The sequence below is a fragment of the Prosopis cineraria genome, unplaced genomic scaffold (assembly GCF_029017545.1).
Source record: "Prosopis cineraria cultivar Desert tree isolate PC_DT_omini unplaced genomic scaffold, ASM2901754v1 PC6, whole genome shotgun sequence".
NCBI lineage: Eukaryota > Viridiplantae > Streptophyta > Magnoliopsida > Fabales > Fabaceae > Prosopis > Prosopis cineraria.
The window spans coordinates 7,296,234-7,319,119 of NW_026555337.1; the positions used below are offsets into that span (position 1 = coordinate 7,296,234).

General features: G+C 32.0%; 2 protein-coding genes across 5 annotated transcripts; one reads left to right on the forward strand and one right to left on the reverse strand.

The window, feature by feature from the left end:
* The first annotated feature begins 8,568 nt into the window (after window positions 1-8,568).
* On the forward strand, window positions 8,569-17,109 carry LOC129312398 (uncharacterized). Of its 4 annotated transcripts, XM_054954982.1 has the most exons (16): window positions 8,569-8,880; window positions 9,166-9,306; window positions 10,122-10,213; window positions 10,507-10,603; window positions 10,927-10,970; window positions 12,615-12,703; window positions 13,158-13,249; window positions 13,339-13,485; window positions 14,351-14,498; window positions 14,645-14,721; window positions 15,512-15,583; window positions 15,814-15,864; window positions 15,940-16,067; window positions 16,162-16,321; window positions 16,405-16,615; window positions 16,888-17,109. In XM_054954982.1, exons 1-16 carry the CDS (start codon window positions 8,770-8,772, stop codon window positions 16,935-16,937), a joined length of 1,710 nt encoding a protein of 569 aa, XP_054810957.1. In that variant the 5' UTR covers window positions 8,569-8,769; the 3' UTR covers window positions 16,938-17,109. The 4 variants fall into 4 exon arrangements, with proteins under 4 accessions (XP_054810957.1, XP_054810954.1, XP_054810955.1 ...); XM_054954979.1 differs by lacking the exon at window positions 15,814-15,864; XM_054954980.1 differs by lacking the exon at window positions 15,814-15,864 and having other exon boundaries at window positions 16,195-16,321.
* Window positions 17,110-17,623: 514 nt separating this feature from the next.
* Window positions 17,624-19,835, reverse strand: LOC129313277 (homeobox-leucine zipper protein ROC2-like). The gene is made up of 5 exons (XM_054956234.1): window positions 19,632-19,835; window positions 19,385-19,556; window positions 19,015-19,298; window positions 18,743-18,838; window positions 17,624-18,189 (listed from the first exon to the last, which is right to left on the reverse strand). Exons 1-5 carry the CDS (start codon window positions 19,833-19,835, stop codon window positions 17,827-17,829), a joined length of 1,119 nt encoding a protein of 372 aa, XP_054812209.1. The 3' UTR covers window positions 17,624-17,826.
* Window positions 19,836-22,886: the final 3,051 nt, after the last annotated feature.

Below are 22,886 nucleotides of genomic sequence, written 5' to 3' on the forward strand. Positions count from 1 at the left end.
CCTCTTGGTTAAAAGATTCTAGATAGTGGATAAGATTGGAAGGACAGAAGTATGATATATTAATTAATGCAATTGGGAGAAAAATATTAATATAAAGACGGCACCACATCAACACACGGGATGGGTTTTCCTGCTCATCCCAGCATGTGCTCATTTTTGCAATTAGATTTGGGCCACCCAGAATTATTAAAATTATTTTACAATTAAATTTTTTATTTTAATAAATACAATAAAAAAATACTTTAAATTTAAAGTATTTTTTATTATATTTATTAAAATAAATTTTTTATTTTTAATTTGGTCTATATTTAAGTTAAAGGGTTTAATTTAATATTAAAATTTTTATAATTAATGTATACTGATTAGAGGTGTTCACGGGATAGAATCGAGACACTCCTGTCCCGTGTCCCATCTTAAAAAAAAAGATTAAAATTAAATTTTTATCTTATATCTCGTCCTGTTAGGAATTGGAAAGGGATTGGGACAATATTAGGACGTCCCGTCATCCTTAATAAATCAAACAATATCAAAAAAAGATCTGAATAATAATATTTATTAAAATTTTAAATTATATAATTTATTAAGTTTATAATTAAAACAATACTAATACACAAATCACAACAATTTAAAATTAATTATTGAATTACATTGATAATAATTATATATTATGATAGCAATTATAAATGATCTCTAGGCTATAAAAGCAGCAATAACAAGCAAACAAACACAATATCAAATCATGGTTCTTCTTCTTTAGTTGAAATGTGCTAAGTTAATTACTCTTTCAAAAATAAGGCAATAAATATGATATAAATAAAAGTTATTAAATATATAAATATAAGAATAAATGATGTTAATATATTATAAAGAAAGATATCATCATATTTACTTTATGTTATTAAAATTATCAATACACAAAACTTTAGTTTTATATAATAATTACAAGTATTAAAATTATAATTGATATAATTAATATAAGTATAATTATATTAATATAATTAGCATATTTAATTTATATTTTTAAAATAAAAAATAATATATATACTCCTTCCATTTAAAAATATAAGGTATTTTTAATCAAATTTTACCCCAATAAAGTAGTTACCTACTTTCAAATTAATTATTAATAAAGATATTTTTTTAAAAAAAGACAGTGATTACACCTCAAAAAATTAAAAATTTCTTACATTTTTTTAACATCTAACTCCTCAAAAAATGCTTTATATTTTTGAATGGAGGGAGTATATAATATTCATAATAAGACAGGATGTCTTGATGATAATCTCATGTCTCATCTCGAACCTCTTTCCTATTTCGTCTTGTAAAGTCTTATCCTAATTGTTTTCAAGCCGGGACTAGACTCGATTAAATATGATCAAGACAATATCAACCCAATCAAGATGGGTCCAAGTTAAACACCCCTAATATTGATTGTTCAGATGTACTTTTTAAATAAAGATTTGAACTGTATAGAGTACATCTGGATAATCAATATATATTAATTATAAAAATTTTAATATTAAAGTAAACCTCCTAAATTAAATCTAAACTAGATTAAAAACAAAAATTTATTAAAATTATTTTATAATTTTTGCAATTTTTTATTTTAATAAATATCATACAAAAATATAAAATAATATTTTAAATTTAGACTATTTAAATTAAATTTTAAATGATCCCATGTGCTCATCCTTAAGATGAATAGGTAAACCAGCTCCATCAACACATCAAGTATTATATTGTAAGGCGAGTGTGTTGCGCGCTCGAAAGGAGGGTTTTAAGATGCACATGATAAAAGCTACTCCCTCTATATTAACATATAAAATATTGATAATTAATTCATGATTCTTAAAAATATTACCAAAAAATTTAATTTCTTAAAAAAATTTACAAATTTTAAATTTTATCCTCATTAAATACCTTGTATAAGTGCTTTAATATGATAATAATTAAAATTTCAATACATCATTTTTTTCTTAAAAATAATAATAAATTAAGTAGGGTATAATTGAAAACATAATTTTAAAAATTACTTAATGCTCTGTATTTTAGACCAAACAAAACTTTTAAAAAATACCTTATATTATGATTCAAAGGAAGTATTTGATTCAATTGAGTAGTTATAAAAGATTGTATCATATAATATTTAGAAAAAATCAAATCTTAATTTTTTAAGGGAACAATGTGAATAAGGAGTACTTTAATCATGATAATTATTTTGAATTTTTGTAAGAAAATGTTTCTTAATAATTCTTAAGTATTAATAAAATTAATTGAGATGTTCGTTGAAGAAATAGGTTGAGATCACATATCGAATCCAAACCAATCTTAGAGTGAGTCGAAAAGTCAAACATGTGTTGTGTATTCTTGTTTTATTTTATTTATCAATTATTTTGAATATATATTTTACAAAATTAAAAAAATTCAAATTCTCTTTAAAAATTTATTAAATGTTTACTTTGATTTTATTTAAACTTAATACTTTAATAACGTAATTTTTTATTAAAATTTTATGTGGGATGAAAAGAAAATTACTTGCGCGCAAGTAATATATATATATATATATATATATATATATATATTCACGATTCACAATATATATTTACCAACAGATTAAAACTCTCCATTCTGATTAAAAAAATGCAAGAGGCGAAGCAGATTGAATTGAGAATTGAAACAAGTTGGATCTGGAAGTGAAGAACCAAACAATGGCATTGGACATTAATGCAGGTGTTACTGATTTATAATTCAATTCATAATTTACTTAATTACCATCATAATTTTGTTTTTACTTTTTTTTTGTTATTAATATTGCCATAAAAGAAGAGAAATCTGGAGAGAGAAGATGGCAAATAAAAAGGCTGCAAGAGAGCGAGATTAAAAGGAGCTTTGGCCGCAAGATAAGCTTGCGATAATTTTTTTTTTTTTTTTCATTTATTGTGTTCCCGATTGTGGCGAAAAACATCACTCAAATATTGTTAGGTGTAGTTGAGAGTAATTATTCTTTCAAGAGTATTTCATGTATTCACATCAATTCAAATGCGATACTTATATTAATCGATTCTCCATGGTGGTATTTTTGTTTTGTGATTTTTTAGATGATATGACGTTCTATACTTTCTCCTTCGGTAGGAGGGGTTATTATTTTTTTTTCCCCTTTCTTTCCTGACCTCCTTTATCACGAGAGATTATTATATTATTTTGTATATTTTGCAGCTAATCAATGAACGTGCCAATATTTAGAGTCAGAAAATTAAAATGCCACTGAGCAGGTACGAAACTACAAATACTTTTTTTTTAAAAAAAGTAAATGAATAAATCATCTCTTGAATTTTAAGTTCAATAACATCATAGATAGTAAACATAGTTATTATATAAATTATTCTCTCAACTTTTAAAAATAGCATAATTTGACCCATATTGTTAAAAAAAATTAACTTTAACCGTGAGTTGGCTATAAAATGATACAAAAGAACATAAAAAATTACGGAAAAAGAATAAAAAAAATTATAATAAAGGATTCAAAAATTATAAACAACAACCCAAAAAAATATAGTAAAGGACCAAAATATTTTTGTTTATTTTATGTAATTTTTACTGTCTTTTTTTTGTTATTTTCTAGTCAACTTAACTTTTGTTAACTTACATCATTTTCAAAAGTTAAGGGAACAATTTACATAATAAATAAGTTCAAGTTTTATAATGCTATTGAAGCTAAAATTTAGGGGATCATTTATTTATTCATCCTTTTTTAAAATATACAAAAGCAACTAACTAATTAAGCTTAGCTCCTGTTTTCTAATTTTGATATTTTTGCCTTTGTAGTGTTTTTTTTTTACAGTAAAAGTCATTTTTTTCTCTCAACTATAATTAAAAGATTAATATGAAACCTAAACTCAATTTGGGACCATTTATGTCCCTCAACATAAAAAATTTCATTTTTCAGCACTTGGGTGTTAACTTGGCCAGTGTTAATTTAGTATAGGTCCTATATTTGTATTTTTTAATATTTTTTATTACAAAATATTGCTTGTGGGTTTCACATTAATTTTTTTTATATTCCCCTCTCTCTCCCCTCCTTTTATCTATGCAACTCCCATATGCTCTTCTTCACCTTCTTCTCGACTCTCTCTACAACTCTTGATGGCCTTCCTCCCTCCGACTCCAATGCTGATGCTGACACCACCACTATCCAACACATCCCTTCTCTCTATAGGTCCACCAACACTACTTGCTTTGACTCCTTCCTTAAGCACTGTTACCTTCCTACTCTCTGCTTCATCATCAACCCCAACAAATCCTTCTTGCTCCTTCTGCTTCCTTCACTACTTACTTGAATTGTTGGATAAGGAGGCATAGCAAAAGATTAAAATTTTAAAATTTCTATCCTGATATGGATTAAACGAACTCATTTAAGTCAAGGTGGATAGAAGAATTATCTTTTAATTCTTCAAATTTGACGCGTGTTTTCTTCAAGAGTTTGGATATCAGGAGTTGACAATGTAGATTTTCTCCCTCTATTGGTATCCACACAAACAACTCTCTAAATCGAATATCGTGCTTGCGCTCCTAATGTCGTTCTTTTTGAACGTTGGTTTTTTTTCTCTATAGTGTTTCATGGCTCTCAAAGTTTTTGGCTGTTAAAACTTTTCTAATTCTCTTAAACTTAAAGAACATCCCTTTTCTATCTTATTTATAGATTAGGGTTTTGCTTTCTTTTAATAAGCTAATGAAAATATTAGATTAAATTTATTTCATAAATAAAATCTATAATATTATATCTAATTTAAATTTATCTTATAAATTTAAACTATAAAACTGATATGATATTCTTTCATATCATGTTAGTTATTGAATTTAAAACTAACATAAGATAATATAATATAATATATCACATATACATATTATATTATATATATACTAATATATACACACACATATATTTCAAAAAAAATTATATATATATATATATATTTAATTTTATATATCATATACATATACATACATACATACATACATATATATATGTATCACACACACACATGAATATATATTTCATATATATATATATATAATATTATATTTTAAATTTTATATTTCATATAAATATATATATATATATGAATATTTATCAAATATTCATATATATATATATATATAATTTATTTACCTTATATTACATTCATTGAATTTAGACATATTCTAGATTTAATAAACTTGAATATTATAGCTCGAGTTGGGTTGTTCTTATGTGTGATGCTGTAAGCTCATATGAAATTGATAGTAGGCTAATTACGCTATTAGCCCATAAGTCACAAATAGCTTCTAGCAAGACATTACAACTATTCAAGTCATATAGAAATCAATAATTCGATGTAACCTATTATGCACCATATTACATCCCTTTTATCACGCGATATTTCAATCAAGTGTGGGACATAGAATTATCATTTTTCTTTACCTGACCATTACTTTCTTGATCTTTGAATAGATTGACTGTAGCAATGAAAAAATTCTTTTTATTGTAGTATGGCCATATATTTTCTTAATCTTACTTATCGAGAGGCCTAATAATATCTCTCACTTAATGTGAGGGACAAATTTCATCTTGACCACTCATATTTCTTTGCATGAATATCACTAAACTCAATCATAGCCTTTATGATCATTCGGTTAAAGGTAACTTTTGACTAGGTCAAAGTTCGGTGGTCAGCATATAAGAATTCATGATGATCTCTGGCCAAAGGGCTTAATGATATAGTTACATATAAGATAAATTTATAACTTGTACCATGCAACTTTTTCATCGCGGGTTGGTCCAATACTTTGTACTCTTTCAAGTACCTATGACTTTAATTTGTATCTCTATAATTAATCAAAGTTATACTAGTTTTGTTTCATCTATGATTCCTCATAGATTACCGACCAGGGACATTTATAACAACCACTATAGTTTGTATAAGGATACATTTATCATAGTAAACATGCAATTGATATGATAACAAAAGAGAAATTCATTAAATAACAATGTGCATAATGCAATAATTAGTCGTAGGGCACAATTTGTAACATGAATGACAAAGACACGAGTTATATGCATTATATATATATATATATATATAATATCTATGTGTGAGAGAGAAGATGTTAGAGAGGCTAAGTTGGAAGGGAGAGAGAGTGTAGGAAGAGAGGGAGAACATTAAAAAGTTGAGAAGCTTTTGCTCTCTAGCATGAGTGTCGTGAACTTCAAGTCTACTCTCTAAAAATGCCCCCATTATCCAACTTCAAGTATAGCAGCCTAAATGACACCCTTCGTCTCCTCTCACCTCTCTCTCCTCCCCACTTTCTCTCTCTGTCTCCCATATAAACATGATGATGTTGCTATTCCCCCTCTAGTTGCTTCCTCATGTCATAAGCAACCTCCCTATCGGCATAATACTTAATTAGCATCCATGTTCAATAGAATCAAGTCAATTATCTCTGATTCTTCTCAAATCAACTCCATTTATACATTCTCTCTCTCCCCTTATCTTAATGTATGTTTAAATACATTAAGAAAATGACAACACTCTGAGTTTGTGTCTATATGGTTCTTCTTTGCATTATCCATATCATGTTTGGTTCAGTCTCTTAAAGCTTGATCCATTTGGATAGTTGTGTTGCTTTGTGAGGTTAGTAAAAAGAGAGTCAAAATAGGTCTCCTACTGTGATACTTTAGCTTTGAAGTAGACTGTTTATCACCAACACATACACCTCCTAGCCTTCCACTTCTACTAGATTAGTCATCGATATAGACACGCTTCCTTATTTCTTTCTCTCATAAACAACAATGTACGCAATGCTATTGTTAATGGTGTTAATGATGCAAGGACTTTTGAATAAGCATTTCTCACAATTTTAACAGCTTAGGATGAGTCATCTCTAAACGTTGTGTTTAAGGGCCTACACCTCTTGGTATATGAGTATGTGTATATGAGAGAGCAAGGAGAGAGAGAGAGAATTGAGAGAGGTAATGTGTACAAGAGAGGTCAAAAAAAAAATACAAGTAGTAGGACCCATTGCAGTAGAGGAGAGCAAATTAACCTTAAGGGCATTGTGGTTTGAATTTTAAAGATTCGGGGATAAAATTCATCGCAAGTTGAGTTTAGGGTCTATATTGATCTTTTTGCATATGGTTGAGGGGCAAAAATGACCCTTAAATTCCTTTTTTATTCTGCTAATTCCTTCCTATATATTTTTTACTGAACAAGTCCAAACTCGTAATTTTTAAAATTTCATGTTGCTAGTAAAATTGTAAACGTGGAACTCAATCGAACATTTAAGTTAATCAGTATTTTACAATAAAAAAGTAATTTTGTTATTATTATCTTATTTTCTTTATTTCTTACACTTTAGTTACCTTTTGAACTGGTCATTTTCTATTTCTTTCTCAACTATCCACCATTCATCCTCTCTCTCTAACAAATCTCTGAATACACAATAGATACTCAATTTTTTTTATTTCTCTAAAGATAGAATGACATAATATAATTATTTGCAATAAAATTACTTGCCTCCTATCCTAATAAAAAAATTTATTTGTTATTTTCATTCTTCTACTATCTCTCCCATCTCCCATTATATCTCTCTCGCTCCTACCATCTCCCTCTCTTTCCCTCCCCCTCTCAACATTATGACTCTTGTGTTTTTCTCTTGTACAATAGGTATATTTCTTTGAATAACTCTATTATTGTTGTTTTTATTCTTAATTTTTCGGTACCTTATTTGATCGTTAATTATTATTATTATTATTATTTGTTAGACAAATATCATAATTATTTAATGGGCATTATTTTTTTAAATTTAATCATATAGGTAATATTAGAAAAAGAAATTCGAATTCATTTTATAATAAATCTCAAACAATGGTCATGTAAGCTTGTTCCTTTCCATCATAATAAAACTCTTAAATAATGAAAAATTTTATTTCACTTTGCCCTGCTCCACTCCATTTTATTAATGATCTTTCCCTTCTATTGAATTCTAATATCCCAAACCCACTAATCCTTGCAATTTAAGCATTTCCCTCTTCTTATCAAAGTCCCCTTGCAATTCTAGTTCAACAACCATGGTTATTGTGGGCAAACTCAAATCCATCAACTTTTACCTATCAATATTTTCCCTCTATGTTTTTAATATTTTGATTTCCTCTTTACATATTTTTTGTTTTGGATTACAAGGCCACAGTGAAATCGTGTAAAAAAATTAAGATCTATTAATATTTAAAATTATAAAATTATTATAGTCATATAGAAAAACATTAAAAATTATGATATTGAAGGTATCAAAAGTTAACTTGTAAATTAAAAGATCGATATATTTATTTATTTTTTTATAAATATAATTAAAAATGATCATTTTTTTAATTTTTTATGGCACATTTTTGTGTTTGTGCTTCAAATGGTTGCGTGACTGTGAATACATAGAAAATGTACATTTTGGTTCAAGGACCAATGAAAATGGATTAAAAAAAAAAGGTAATTTTAAAATTAAACGTGAGCCTTCCGAGCCTCGACGAAACGTGGCAATTTCAAATGCAGCGGGAAGATGATCTCTCGTGTTGTGCCTCTGGTGTGCATGTCCTTGCTTGCCCTGACTCGAAGCAATTTTCTGTAATCACTAACAGACTTGAATGACGAAATAGCTCTTCAACGGTAGTCGAATCGCAAAAATTCGCTTTGATTTCGTTGTGGCATTGCAAGGAAATCAAGTTTCCGTTTGCAATAGAAAATGACGGGGCCAGACAGAAATTGGGATTTTCACCTCAGAACGTTGTCTAATAGTGCCAGAGACTCCAATACCGCTAATGATCCTGCTTCTGATCCCGCCCTTCTTCAATCCGTGAGTCTTTCTCTCAGACTCTTTATATTCTATTTGCTTCGCTGGAAAAATTGATGTCATCCAAATAGATTTCTTCAAAAATTTATTCCACATCGCGTCATGCTCGAGCTTCCTTCTTGAAAAATCGTTGTCTAATGGTTTGTTTACACTGGAATAATCTGACTCGTGCTTCCTCCCACCTTTTTCTGAGCTACCATACAGCCCAGCTACCATACGGCCCATCTCTCGATTTTTTAGGGTTAGATTTCAAAAGGTTTAACGGGTTGCTTGGTTGGATTTGATTAGGTGAAAAAGCTACATGAAATTTGTGTGGTTGAGAATTCTGAGGACTTGGTAGCCAGAGTTTATCCTCAAATTAACAAGATTTTTCAACGTGCGGCGGCTTCACTCTCCCAATCTCGTACCTCAAATGGCCTTTTGTTACTCGTATGTCTTTTTTTTTTAATTTAAATCTAATATTTCATTGATCTCCAAGGCAATTTTTTCTCTGTGTCATTCAATCTTTTAAATTTGAATATAGTTATTGGATTCAGTGAGCAGATATTCAACAATCTTTCAATTTGGTTGATGCTTGATACTTTAAAGTTTAAACTCCAGCAAATCTGTTTTGTTACCTGTCACTCCCTCCGTTATCAAATATAGGCAGCAAATTAGGAGAATCCTTTCCTATCAAATATAATCAATATTACAAACTTAATATGAAATTTTAATGTAACCTTTACACAAATGGCCCTCAACAAATAACCATTGGACTCTTCGTTTTTCAATGAAGAGTAATAATAGTTGGCCAAACTACATATCTTTATTGGGGGCAAAATAGAAAAGATAGAATACTTTTTTAGACACTAAACTGTTTCTTAATATGCTGCAGACCAGTTTCTGTGTCCCAATTGCTTTCATTAATGTATCTAATCTGTTCTGAGCGTAGTCCAGATTTGCAGGCTTATTTTACATCAATGAAGGTACTTATTACCAAATTATAAATAGATTTTTGGACTTTTGATAGGCTAGGCAAAGCAATTTTTTTGGGAAATAAAAGAAAATGAAAGAAACAAGAGTTAGCTAGTTCACTGCTGTGAGAAATCCCCATCAATTAATTTATCTATTCATCACTTATTGGATTTGTTCAGTTTCTTCTCTGGGCTTTCCTTTGTGGGATAAAGGGTGTTTTGTTGATCTGGCATATGTTTTTGCCACATGTACATCCTTGGTTCATATACTTTTCACATATGTTTTGTCAGGCTCTTCTTCAGTTTTACCTAGATTTTGGAGAGGTTGTTCTTCATGATGCTGATACTAGTCTCAGGATATTTTTCCGTTCATGCTTGAGCAGGTAATTATAAATTTTCTAACAGGCAAAAATAGACTATGGTTCCAGCAGGTAAGGAATTAGAAAAATGAGATGATTGTTGGACTTGTCTTGCCAGATTAGATTTTTATTTAAGTGCATGTTCTTGCAAGCAGCACTTATTCTTTTTTTCCCCTTATTCCTTTTTAGCAAGATATATATCCATATACGATATAAATTTTTAGTACACCACATTATTCATGAGTCATGAAGAGTGTGGCTTATTTCTTAGATTCCATGCAATGCATGAGATCCATACTAAATATTTTCTGTTGTAGGGAATTTGCTGATCCGGTTGTAGCAGAAGCGACACTGGAGTTTCTCATTGTCAACAGAAAGAAGTTGCCATGTTCCTTCCCGAACCTATTGCCTCAGGTATAGCGCAAGTTATTTTGAGCATTCCAGTTTTTATGTTTAAGTATTGCGTGTGATGGATCAAATAAAAAAAAATTTCAACATCTTATTGAATTGTGGTTTCCAAGTGCCATGTGTTTAGATGGTTTAGCAATTTTTTGGCCACTATTTTTAGTACTTGAAATTGAGGAAATTCGTGGTATCCAGGTTAATGTTGATACACAGGTGATGCAATGTCTTAAGCAAATTATCCCTGTAATTCTTGACCATGTTGCTCTTTTTTACCATCCTTGTCCCTGTATGTCTACATATATCTGATGTTAATAGAACTGTTTTCTTGGCAGTTTTTCCCACTGTTGTTAAAGCTGGTCGCTTGGCATGGAGAAAGGTAAGCTGTTCTTTTAGGGGTGTGGCAGGATTACAAATTTAAGCGCTATTACTGCTATTTTGAATTAATAAATTAAAATGATAGATCTTTAAGTGCTCAGACATAGTTCGGCAGCATGTATGTCATAGATTATACGCCTTTTTTTCTTCTTTTTTAATGCAAGGCCACAATAAAACTGTGTAAAGAGACCAAAATCGAGCATTGTCTAGCGTTATAAGGTGTCTACAGTCGGGGGATAGACTGTGAAATATCGTAGCATCAAAATTATCATTTGGAGCCTTGTGGGTTAGAAAGTCAGCACATCTATTTGCTTCTTTGTAAACATGATCAAAAGTGATTGCCCAATCCCTTATGATGAGATATTTGATTTTTCTGAGAGGGTAAAACTATGCTGAGAGAAGGTGACTTTTGAAGAAGTTGCATTTAGTGAGTGATAGAACCTCCATAGAATCTGAGTCAACATTAACTTTAGGAAGCTTAGCATTCCAACAAAGATTAAGCCCTTCCAATATCTCTATTAGCTCAACTGTTGTGTTGGAATGATAACCAAGATTTTTAAAAAAATCCTTTAATCCAATCAGCCTTGTCATTTATGATGATGTCTCCACAAATAGCTATTGCACTAGGGTTGACAGAACTGTCAATGTTAAGTCTAACCAACGAGGATATGATGGATTCCATTTAGCCTCATATCTAGTGTTAATTTTTCTCAGAAGGTTGAGTTTGGATTGCAGCTTCAAATTGTTGATTATTTGTTGAGTGCATCCCTTATTCATTAGCAGCTTTCTTATGTTATTTTAATTCTAAAAAAAGATGGTTAGTAATTAGCTAAAATATACCTTTAGTCTTTTAACTTTATACAAAGTTTTATTTTGGTTTCTTAATTATATAAAATGTCTTTTCAGTCTTTTAACCCTAACATCTTTAGTTTCATCAACAAAAAATTCATATATTGAACTTTTAAATATGGACAAAACATTCTCAAGTGCTAACATATTAAGTTTATTTTTTAAAAATAGCAATAATCGGTGCAAAAAAAAATCATATGAAACTAATGGTTTCAGGGTTAAAGACTGAAAATATACTTTATTAAATTGAGGGACCAAGTTGAAACTTTATATAAAGTTAGAGGACCAAAAGTATACTTTAATGTTCATAATTTGATGGAAATTTTATACAGTTAACCATGATCTTTTCCTAAATAGGATTGCTGCATTTACATTCTCAGTCTGGACGTGTTTACAATGATTGTACTGGTAGTTAAGAAGAGTTAACAGTTAGTTGAGAGGGGCCAGTTAGGAAATTGTGAGCTAATGCATAACTATCTCTTAGTTGTGTAGCTGCTACCAGTCTTCTGCAGCCACCATCTCTTTTGTATTCAGTACTTATTTTTTGGCATAATCTTTCGTAACGGTATGCAATACAGAACACTTCAGTTTATTCTGAAAACCAGATGAAGGAATCTTCCTTGAACAAGGAGCTTGGAAAGAAGCATTACATAAAATATTTAGAAGAAATTGTCTTTTCTTGCACTTGAATTTGATCTTTGGGTGTCAACTGTAGACATCTAGGAATTCATAGAGCTATTTATTGGATGTTATCTGGATGATTGTCTAATCATCTATTTTTGGTTCAATCTTGCAGATTAGGGAAACTGTTTCTGAAAGTTTTACCGGGATTGATATCGTCTGGGTCATTCCTTCCGTTGTTTATATCTCTAGTGGACTTGCCAAGTATGTTCAGATTTCATAGTCATGTAATTTCTGTTTACCTCTTGATTTATGATCACAAAACATTTATAAGTGCTTATCTCCATTCAAATATTCAGGATGAATACTGAAAATAGATGGAAAGGCGCTGGGCAATTGCCTCTCATGTTTCATTTCTATTTTACGACAATGCATCTTATCCTCATTTGGAATTAAGACAGGACTAAAATTGAAGAGAAACAAAATGCTCAAAGAAAAGAACCGAACGGCAACTAGTCAGCGCTCCCCACCCCCCGAATAAAGAAATAAAAGCAAACCATGGCAGTTCTATTTGATTATTAATAAAAGTCATTTGGGGATAACCCATAGCTACAACATGCAATAAGCTTGACAATTGTGGGGTATCTGATGATGTGCTGCTTCTTATTTCATTTAGCAATGGGGTTTGTTGTTTTGACATTTCTACCATCTTTGCTAGTTTTGGTTGTGGCATTGGAAAGGGTAGAAAAAAGCTCTGGACCACTAATTGGAAATGGCATAGCTTCAATTCAACAAAATACAGCCCCTAAGGTTATCTTTCACACTATAAGTTGGAGAAAATTTAGTCACAATTGTACAAGTCTATACGTTATGAGAAAATTTGGTTATTTACAATGCAGATGCTACTTGCCCTTATGGATGAAGCCTATACTGGTTCAACAATAGAAGATGGTGCAGGAGATTCTGAATCTGAGGATAACAATGCTATTGATGTAGACAGCCCTTTGTTCCTTGAGCTTTTAAAGGATGAAAATGATGGACTCGCTGTATGGTCACCTTTCATTTTACTGGTTGCCATTGTTTAGTCCAATCTGTTTTGGTTCTTGTTATCTGGATGGTTTAGTTCAAGTTGTTTCGCCATTTCTTCTCAGATATTATGCGTGTTAAGCCTTTTTTATCACTTAAACTGATTATCAATAGAAGTTTGTTGCTACTCATAAAATGCTTTCTGTACTTGACAATCCTAAAATCTATGTTTGGCATTGCCTTATGTGAAGTAATGCATAAAGCTTCCCATTCTAATCATTATTTTGAATTGATTCTCTTTTTATGTTTAATGTTGTTTTTACACCTTTTTTATTTTCAATCCACACTGTAATACCGTTAGTCCTAGTTATAATCAAATAATGGTCAACATGGCCATTGAAGTGGTGAGCTCAAATTTAATTTTGGATCAATTGAATTCTTGATTTTACTGCAGTGACTTTTTTTTTCAACATAAGGTCTGGTTCACCAATGGTTAAATATAAAGATTATTGTCCTCATTTGATATTATAATATTATTAATGATGTAGTTAAGTCTTAAAAAAAGAAACCCCCACTGATGAGGATTTTTCTCATAGCTGACTATCTATAGGTTTTTTGTCACGAAGTATGCCAATTGAGTCTGATGTTTTTACATTTTGGGATCCTTGTTGTAATTATAACTGATGAGGAGTATAACATTGGTGGCAGCATGATGATTTATTAAACTTTCAAGCTTTTCATGTGGATTACCCCCTGACTTTTCACATTAAAATTTTGTTACACTAATCAAATCTGTTTATCATTATAACTCTATTGTGAGTTCTAGGATTGTTCATTGGAATTAAATTCTTCCTAGGCCTTGAGGTAAGTTATATTATATGCCAGGAACGCCACTGGACGTCTCCAGGGATGGCTGCATTATTACAGGCTGCAGTAAATAGTCCTTATTCTGATAGGCTGAAACAAGCACTCATTCTAGCACCTCCCTTTCTTGATGTGTACTTCTCCATAGCATTGCGTGAAGTCAATGAGTGTGAGTTCTTGCACAAGAATCTTTGTGTGACATTTGCATTATTTTCATTATATATAGTGAGAGTTCATTGTTCATAGTATCTGTCCATTTATGTAAGATATACTCACGAGCTGGCTGTGTTAAAAGTTCTTTAAATTCATTTTCAGCTTTGATGTGCGCATTAATTCCTCTGCTTATGTCAAGATACTCTACAATATTTCCTGACAAAAACTTTTCTCATGAGGTATGTATGCAGCAGAAATTATTGAAATTATCTTCTCTTAGCATGACTTGTTCAAATAACTTTTGAGAACTGGCATTTGAAAATGGACGTTGCTATCCTTTGGCATTGATCATTGACAACTTCCATTTTAAAACAGCATCCGTTTAAGTAGTTTAGTCTGTGGAGATAATTTCACTTGAATTCTTGGCCTTCCATGTCTGAGTTTTTTCCTTAAAAGTTTCCTACATTCAGCAAGTTCATTAATATTGGCTGCACCTAGATTTTATATATCATACTTGGTGAGAAAATTTTGCTAAAACTAGAAATAAGAGGAAATAATTGATACATGTAATGGTCTCCATACTGCCAAGAAATTGCTGGTATTGATCAGGTAGCATCAGAGATTATCTTCTCCCCTCGAAGACCATTGTTCCATTGCATCATATTTTTAGATCTTTTTTAACATGATTTAAACAGTGGATCCTACGTGAAGTCTAATCCCATTATTGTTAGCAACCAGAATAGAATTTGGTAGTCAATGATCAATACCCATTAACCTTTCCAAATTTATTTAGTTATTCAATAAGAGTTGTTTTTTATTGTATCTATAAACATTCAAAGCCACAGTTTAATACTTTCCCTTTTCTAATGATTATGCAATTATGAATAACAGTAGTATGTCCAGCCAAGAGAACCGAGCAGCAGATATAATTATAAGTTCCTCATTTTGATTTTTGTTTCCGAAATATTCTGTGACTACTATTATTGTTAAAATTTATCACTTATTGTCAATGTTTCCAAGTGCTTTTAGGTTCACAAGAGGATATTGGAATTCATGCTCTCTGCTTTTCAGCATTCCCCAAATTTTATAGCTCTTTTGAAGGTATTGTTTTGACGATATATTGCTTTTATTTAAGATTTTAAAACATAATTAATGTTGAGTTGAGTGCTATATACTTTTACACATTATTAAGATAAGATGAAAAATAAATTCTAGTATGAATTGGAAGCTCACGTGAAGATATAATTTTGGTTAGAGGTTTATAGAGTCAATAATTTCTCACGATTATTTTCAGAAAGCGATGGCTTATAGCTCATATGAATTATTTGTAGAAACCTATAATGGACAGACTGGGAGAAGCCTATGACAGCCAGAGAAGGTTAGCAACCATTTCACTGATTTTGAGGTAGGGAGTGAGTGATACTATAAATTTTGAAAATAAATTGATTGTTGTCTAGACAGAATTAGCATTGCAATTATGTTGGGCCATTGGAGAGCACGGTGGAGGTGGTGGATCTCACAAAGATGAAGCGCGGGAGCTTTTTGAGAGTTTAGAACTACTTCTATATGAAAACCTTTCGACTAGGTATGACATACAAAACCCATTGCCTCCTGTAGTTTAGAGATGTTGACGTTGAGTCATTGTTTGATGACTTCATCTACTTTTGTTTACCTGAAAGTCGTTTGGGTCTGAGGCAAGATGTATCCCGCAGCTCTAATCAGGAGACCTACAGTAAGTCATCACAGTCCAGGCTTCTATGTTTCGTTGTAACAGCTATTGCAAAACTTGCTACACACCACCGAGAATTACTGCCAAGGGCACGTGTATCACTGGGCAAGGTATTTTTTTGCTGGGTTCTGCAAGCAAGGCACGTGGCTGTTGATTTGATTATTTCTCTATTTAATAAGGATTTGCATTTCAGGTGGCTCGATCTCAAATTTCAGACGCAAGAGTGTGGAGGCGTGCCCGTGATTTCCTTGGTCTATTGAATGAGCCTGCCATTTGTTCATCCATACTGGGTCCTTCACGACCGTCACAAGGTACCATGCAAAAAGCGGGCAGTATAAACTGGAATGAAGGTGCAACAAAGATGATTGCTCATATTCCCTTTTACCTCCTTGGGGAACTGGAAGGTTAAATATCTTTTACTCTTTTTATCTTGTCTCTATTTATCAATACTGGTGGGTTGTTCAGTCTGTCTATATATGCACGCTTGAAAATTTTTGAGTTTATATTAAGTAGTAAAGTTTTGCTATTACTTTCTCTCGCTAGTACACGCGTGCACATGAGCATTACTGCTTGTGATTTTTGCTTGTCCACGTATTCTGGGACTTGAAAGTTTAGATCAAATCTGAGCTGCTAGAGGAAATCTGCTATTATTTACATTTTGGTTCTCTTGTTACAGGGGCACCTTTTCATGATTTCTCATTCTCGGATATCATTCCTAGAAGATGACGAAAGCCAATTTGATAATTAATTGTTTCTTGATTATGTTCTTTCTCATGTTGGGCAGTTAGTGAATACGTCATCACAGATGCTTTCTATCCGATGGTTCAAGGCTAAATACTTTTTATTATTCCTATTGTAACATTTGCCTTGTGATTTGTCATATAACAGTGTTTTTTTTTTTTGGGATTAAATTCCTTTACCGCGACATATTTCCCCGCGCCCCTCCACACAGTAAAAACAGGAGCAATCCAGTAAAGTTGAATTACACCATTCCCAAATCCCACCTAAATTAATTCAGGTGAGGTATAATTCAAAGAATCTAGATTGGAACCAGCTGGGATAGATTTGGCAGGTATGTCTCATCTGTCTAGTCCTCCTAGAAGAGATCACCCATAGTGCAAAGGAGCAATCTTGGCTGGGTTATGTACGACCAGTATTAATGATTCAGTTAATGACCTTAGCATTTACAAGCCCGGGATATGGGGTACATTTTTTTTTTAACAACAATTTAGGTGGGTAGTGTTCTAAGAATTTGTCAAAGTCAGGGTATGCTTCCATCAAATCCTTAACAACTGGAATTTAATCTTTATTGATTGAGACATGGGATAATTCTTTCATTATATGAGCAAAATTGCATGGGACTATACTACTAACAATGACAAACTAGATATTATTAATTAAAGACAATACAACACACCAAAGTTATCAGTACCGATACTTCGGATTGCAACTGTGATTTGAAGACATAAATTGAAACTACACATCTTTCACCATGCCCCACATTAACTAGAACATGTGCCTCTGGGAAAACCAAAGGAGTAGTCTTACAATAATCTAACCATGAAATGGGGCAGAAGGATGTCTAGTACAGTTAACAGGATACTAGATTGAGCATTTAGTCGTCATCAGAGTCCTCATTGAACACAAAACTCTTGATAGCCTTGAAAGTCTCTCTGAGAATCTTCTTAATGACAGCTAATGATTGAGGAGGCACATGGGACTTATTAGAGCCATAGTCAACGATGTTAAATGAAGCGGTGAGAATGCTTGCGACGCCACTGTGGGGTCCGTCGTCCTTAGGGATCTCTTGCGGCAGAATAGAAAAACCGGAAGGTAAAATGCCAACCATGTCTGGGTCTCCTCCTTCCAATAGGGCTGTCACTGCTGGTTCGTCTATTGGCGCATAAACCACATACGAACCAGTTATGTCTGTGTAGCTCTCTTGAATGTAGTTGATCACATAAGTGTCTAGCTCATCCTGCGAATTCCAAATAAATTAACTTCATTTCAAAATTGTTGGAGAAGGAAGCAATAAGTTGAGTAGGAGAGGTGCTCAGACACACACAGAGAAAGAGATCTACTTGAGGGAAAATGGCATTTGAAGATGGACACACAGAGATCTATTTTTTTTAAAAAAAAATTATTTGATTTTTTTTCAGTATTTAATTTTAATTTGTTATCCACATCATTTCAACATTTTCAATACTTTTTTTTTTTTTCAATACAGATCTTTAGTACTCCATTTAGTTTTTATATACAAGGCATTTTTAGCTCGGAGAAGTGGTTAATTCATTAACTTTGTTTGAAAAAAAAATTTCAATTTTATCCATATTTACATTAAGAGAAATGGAGATTAAAACTGTATTATTCACGTATCTTGATTAAGTTTTCATCCCAGTTATTGCATATCTTCTATACTCAACAAAGCAGGCAGACCCATCATGTCTAATTTAAATGATGTCTAATTTCAATAGGAGAACTACAAATGCAAGAAAATGAGAATGAATAAAAAAAGAAAAAGAAAAACTTACTGTGACTTGCATGAGAGAAACACGATTAGCGGAATCTTTGCCCTTAACAATGTACGACAGTTCTTGAACACAAAGTCCTCGAGCAAGCACATCCCACTGCAATTAATCCATCAACCAAATTAAACCACCAAACGTAAGACTCAACCTATGACAATTAGGGTTCAAAAGTTCCACTTCCCTTGACTTGTACTTGTTGAAATAGCCATAAAGAATAATAGTTGGGGTTTTAGGAATGCCATATATATATATATGACGAAGAAATATAAACGTACGTCGGTTCTGGATTCGGCATCACGAAGGAAGTCGAACAAAAGGCGGGGAGTGATCGGAAACCACTGCGAAGCTGCAAAGACGAGTGTTGTAGCCAAAGGTTTTCCAGCTTCAATTGCGTGCTCTCTAATGGCCAATCTCACGTCTTCTGTATCATCAAATGGTTCTCCTGGTAATCGGAACCACTGGTTTCGTTTCGAACCATTTATCTCACTACAGAACGTCCTTATCATCCTATCTCCCAGCTTCAACATGCTCCTTCTTCCTCCTTCTCCGATCACCTTCACTGTTCAATGAACATATACATGTAATTATCGATCACGTATGCACGCATGCATGAGTTTCTTTTTAAAGTAATCTGAGATTCATTACCTGCATCTTCTGGAGGCCAGTATTTTGCCTTGAGAATTTCAGAGTATTCGAATTGGCGAACCATAGCAGAAATCCAACGTGTTGCGCCAAAAGCAAAACTTGATTTGATTAGGTCCTTGAATGTGGAGTTTAGATCTCTGTAGTCTGCTTCCACATGCTCTACCCACGTGATCTGCAAGAAAGAAATCAGAAGAAGCACGAAACCCTAATTAAGAATGAATGAAAGTGTGTTATTATATAAATATACCTTAGAGAATCCTTCTTGGGGCATAAATTGAATGAAGCATCCTGAGGGCCTTCTTCGAAAATTGATGGAGGGATGAGGAAAATACTTCTCCAACGACACGTCTACGATGGCCCACGTCGTCTCAGATAACTTCTTACAGTATCTTGCAAAATAACACTCTCGACCTGGCACCAGCGCTGCGGGCATGTGGATTTCTCCACTCATCTACCAGAAAAAAGAATATAAGTGAATATTTCAGGTTTTGTTGTGCTCTTTATTAGGTAACAAGGCATAACTTTCTATTGAGGGAAGATGCTTGGTTCAATTAAGAAAGTTGAATCAATTAATTATTATTGGGTTTTAAGTTTTTGAATATGAAATAGTCACATTAAATAAATATATTAAAAATAGTGAAACAGCTATTGGTAATAATAGTTCCATAGATTGAATAGGTTCACAAGAAGAATAGATAAAACGGAACCATTGTAATTAGTTTGTAGACACACACTATCAATGTGACTTAGAGAAACTTAACCTAATAATAATAAATATAATTATTAGAGTGTTGTTAGATCTTCATTGATGATCAAAGGTACATAATAATTAGGAGAACAACTCTAATTTTTTGTTCTTTTATGATTAACACATACATAGACATCATTATTACTTAATTGATGAATAACATTACATCTCTCTCACTTTCCTCCTCCTTGTTTTTTATCACCACATTGAAAAGTTGTTTTTAGTGGAGATGTATTTTTTTTTTAATTTTCAAAATTTTACCTTTAACCTAATCCTTCTTCATAGGAAAGAGAGATACACACACCCACACACAAACACAAATATGTCAACGCTAAATTTGAACCCAAGACCTCTTCCAAGCAAGAGAGGTAGTGTTACCGTTAGAACAACTGACCGTTGACAATGAAGACATATTGATAATGTTAGGGATGCAGTGATTGGCAATTTGACCATAAATCATAGGCATTATATGGGTCGAAAGTGTAAGTCTATTTTCAACATTGTTGACTGCATCAATATTTATAACATAAGTATATCAATACAAAAAATAAGGAAAGAATGGAACATATAGTGTTGGAAGAATAGAAATAGTAGGTCCTATAGTTTATTCACAAAAGAGTGATGAGTGTTGTCTATTGGGATAAATGGAAATGAGGAGTTCGGTTAATAATCTTATAGCATAGTGACATGCAAGCTCTTCTATAAGTGAGAGGTTACAAGTTCATTCTCACTTATAACCTTATGTTATTAGTGTTTGCACTTTTTTTTAATATATATATATATAAAGAAATCAGGGGTAGGGTAGCTCTAAGCCCATCTATATCCGTGACTTCCTTAGAATATATAGTATTGCTCCGCATACTATCAATTTTTGTACCATTCTCTCTTTTGAATATATTACACATTAATTATTACTTGAGGTTAGGCAAAAGCTTAAGGAACTTATTTGGATTAATTTGATGTTTAATTAAGCCAGAATAAATATTGCTCAAAAACAAGAATTGAAGTGTTGTGGGCTCGAGTGAAAAGGAGGCAAATTATGCTTCACAAGCTGTTCTAATTTCGTTTTAAAAGATGAAAATAATCGTCGGAAGCTTGAAAAGAATTTGAATTGACATTGAATGATTAAACAAGAATTTCAACATATATATGTCTATATAGGAGCTAGAATTTGTCAATCATGAGCCCATTGAAAAATGATAATTACACATACGGGCATTTAATACAGGAAAAAAATACAAAACATTAACTTACCACTTGCAGTCTTCCATCTAAACTTCCTTCAGCTCCATCCTTCAAAATTCCCAGAACCATTGCTCTTGAGACTATGTTGTAAAAAACATCCGACCATTTCTTCTGAAAAATTACACACAAAATATAAGACGGAAAAACTCAAAAATAAGAACACACACAGACACACATGGTCATAACTTATACATACGTGATTTAACTACACACATATTATTGAATGAATAAGCAAATGAGTATATGTATAAGTGTATGAAAAAAAACGGGTAAATATTTACTCCTTCTGATTTGTTAAAATTAAGGTGCCCTCCGAAATTTAATTAATGTATTTTGTTGAACCCTTTTGAGATTTTAGTCCGCTAAAATATTTAGCATATGAATATTAAATGACTAGTAATTTCATATGAATAAATATACCTCACAGAAGTTGCTGAAATATAGCCAATATTATCTTCTTAATCTCAACAGTAATCTCAATACACACGCGCACACATCAAATGTATGAGTAAAACAGCCATTTTTTAACAACAACAACAACTATGCATCATGTTATCGTTTTCGTTAAGATCTTCGAATAGAAAATATATACGACTAAAATTCAAACCTCATGTTTGAAAGAACTAAAATTTAAACTCCATCCAAAAATAAAAAATAAATTGACCTACCACATCCATAAACCATTCAGCAATGTCGATTGGGTTCATTCTAACATAAGCAAAATCTCGAGAAGCTTCGACTTGATAAGCTTCTGCTGGAGTACTCTTGAGATTCAATTCTCTTTCAATATCGGAGCAAGAGCAAGAGTGAAACAAGGGTGAATATTCATCAGGCTCACCAATCTCATCAGGCTTCTTAATAATGTCATTAAGAATTCCTTCAACATTTCCAAAGTGTGTAACGTATTCAACACCTTTTAGGGTTTCATATCTCTCTTTTCCCTCCATGGGCTGCCAAAACATTCCTCCTGAAACAGCCAGCTTCGTTAACTCATCCATGGCTGAACCAGAAAGCTCCATGATTTTTGTTTTCATTGGCTCTGCAATGAAAGAGACTACAAGAAGAAGATCACTTGCTCGCTGATCTCGACTGTTGATCATTCTGGATTTAGTAATTGGCTTTGAGGTTGAACCAGATGATCTACTTCCTTTCCCATTTGAAGTACCAGACTGAACACACAAGGTAAAAAGTAAATTAACCCAATTTTCCAATGAATTAAGATATACCATGGGAGATATGATATATCTCCTTCAAAAGATATGTAAACATGTCATATGCGAATTTGAGGCAAAAAGAGGAACTGATATGCATATGTATGTGTTCTTGCGCGCGAGTATCAGTATTTGTTTCAAAAGATGGTAATGGAAAAAAAAATATATATATATATATATATATGTTGCCAATGGCATGTGCAAGCATAACCATGTTTACCAAACACATATCATTCATGGGGGCAACCATTTCAAATCGTATAAAAATGGACGGTTATAATCAGTATTACCATTTTTT

Coding starts and splice junctions, on each gene's coding strand:
- LOC129312398 (XM_054954982.1), top strand. CDS start 8,770: ATGACGGGGCCAGACAGAAATTGGGATTTTCACCTCAGAACGTTGTCT. Junction 10,214..10,506: donor TTCCGTTCATGCTTGAGCAG/GTAATTATAAAT, acceptor TTTCTGTTGTAG/GGAATTTGCTGATCCGGTTG. Junction 15,865..15,939: donor ATGACAGCCAGAGAAGGTTA/GCAACCATTTCA, acceptor ATTGTTGTCTAG/ACAGAATTAGCATTGCAATT.
- LOC129313277 (XM_054956234.1), bottom strand. CDS start 19,835: ATGAGTGGAGAAATCCACATGCCCGCAGCGCTGGTGCCAGGTCGAGAG. Junction 18,839..19,014: donor ATGCCGAATCCAGAACCGAC/GTACGTTTATAT, acceptor GATTAATTGCAG/TGGGATGTGCTTGCTCGAGG. Junction 18,190..18,742: donor TTTCTCTCATGCAAGTCACA/GTAAGTTTTTCT, acceptor TGGAATTCGCAG/GATGAGCTAGACACTTATGT.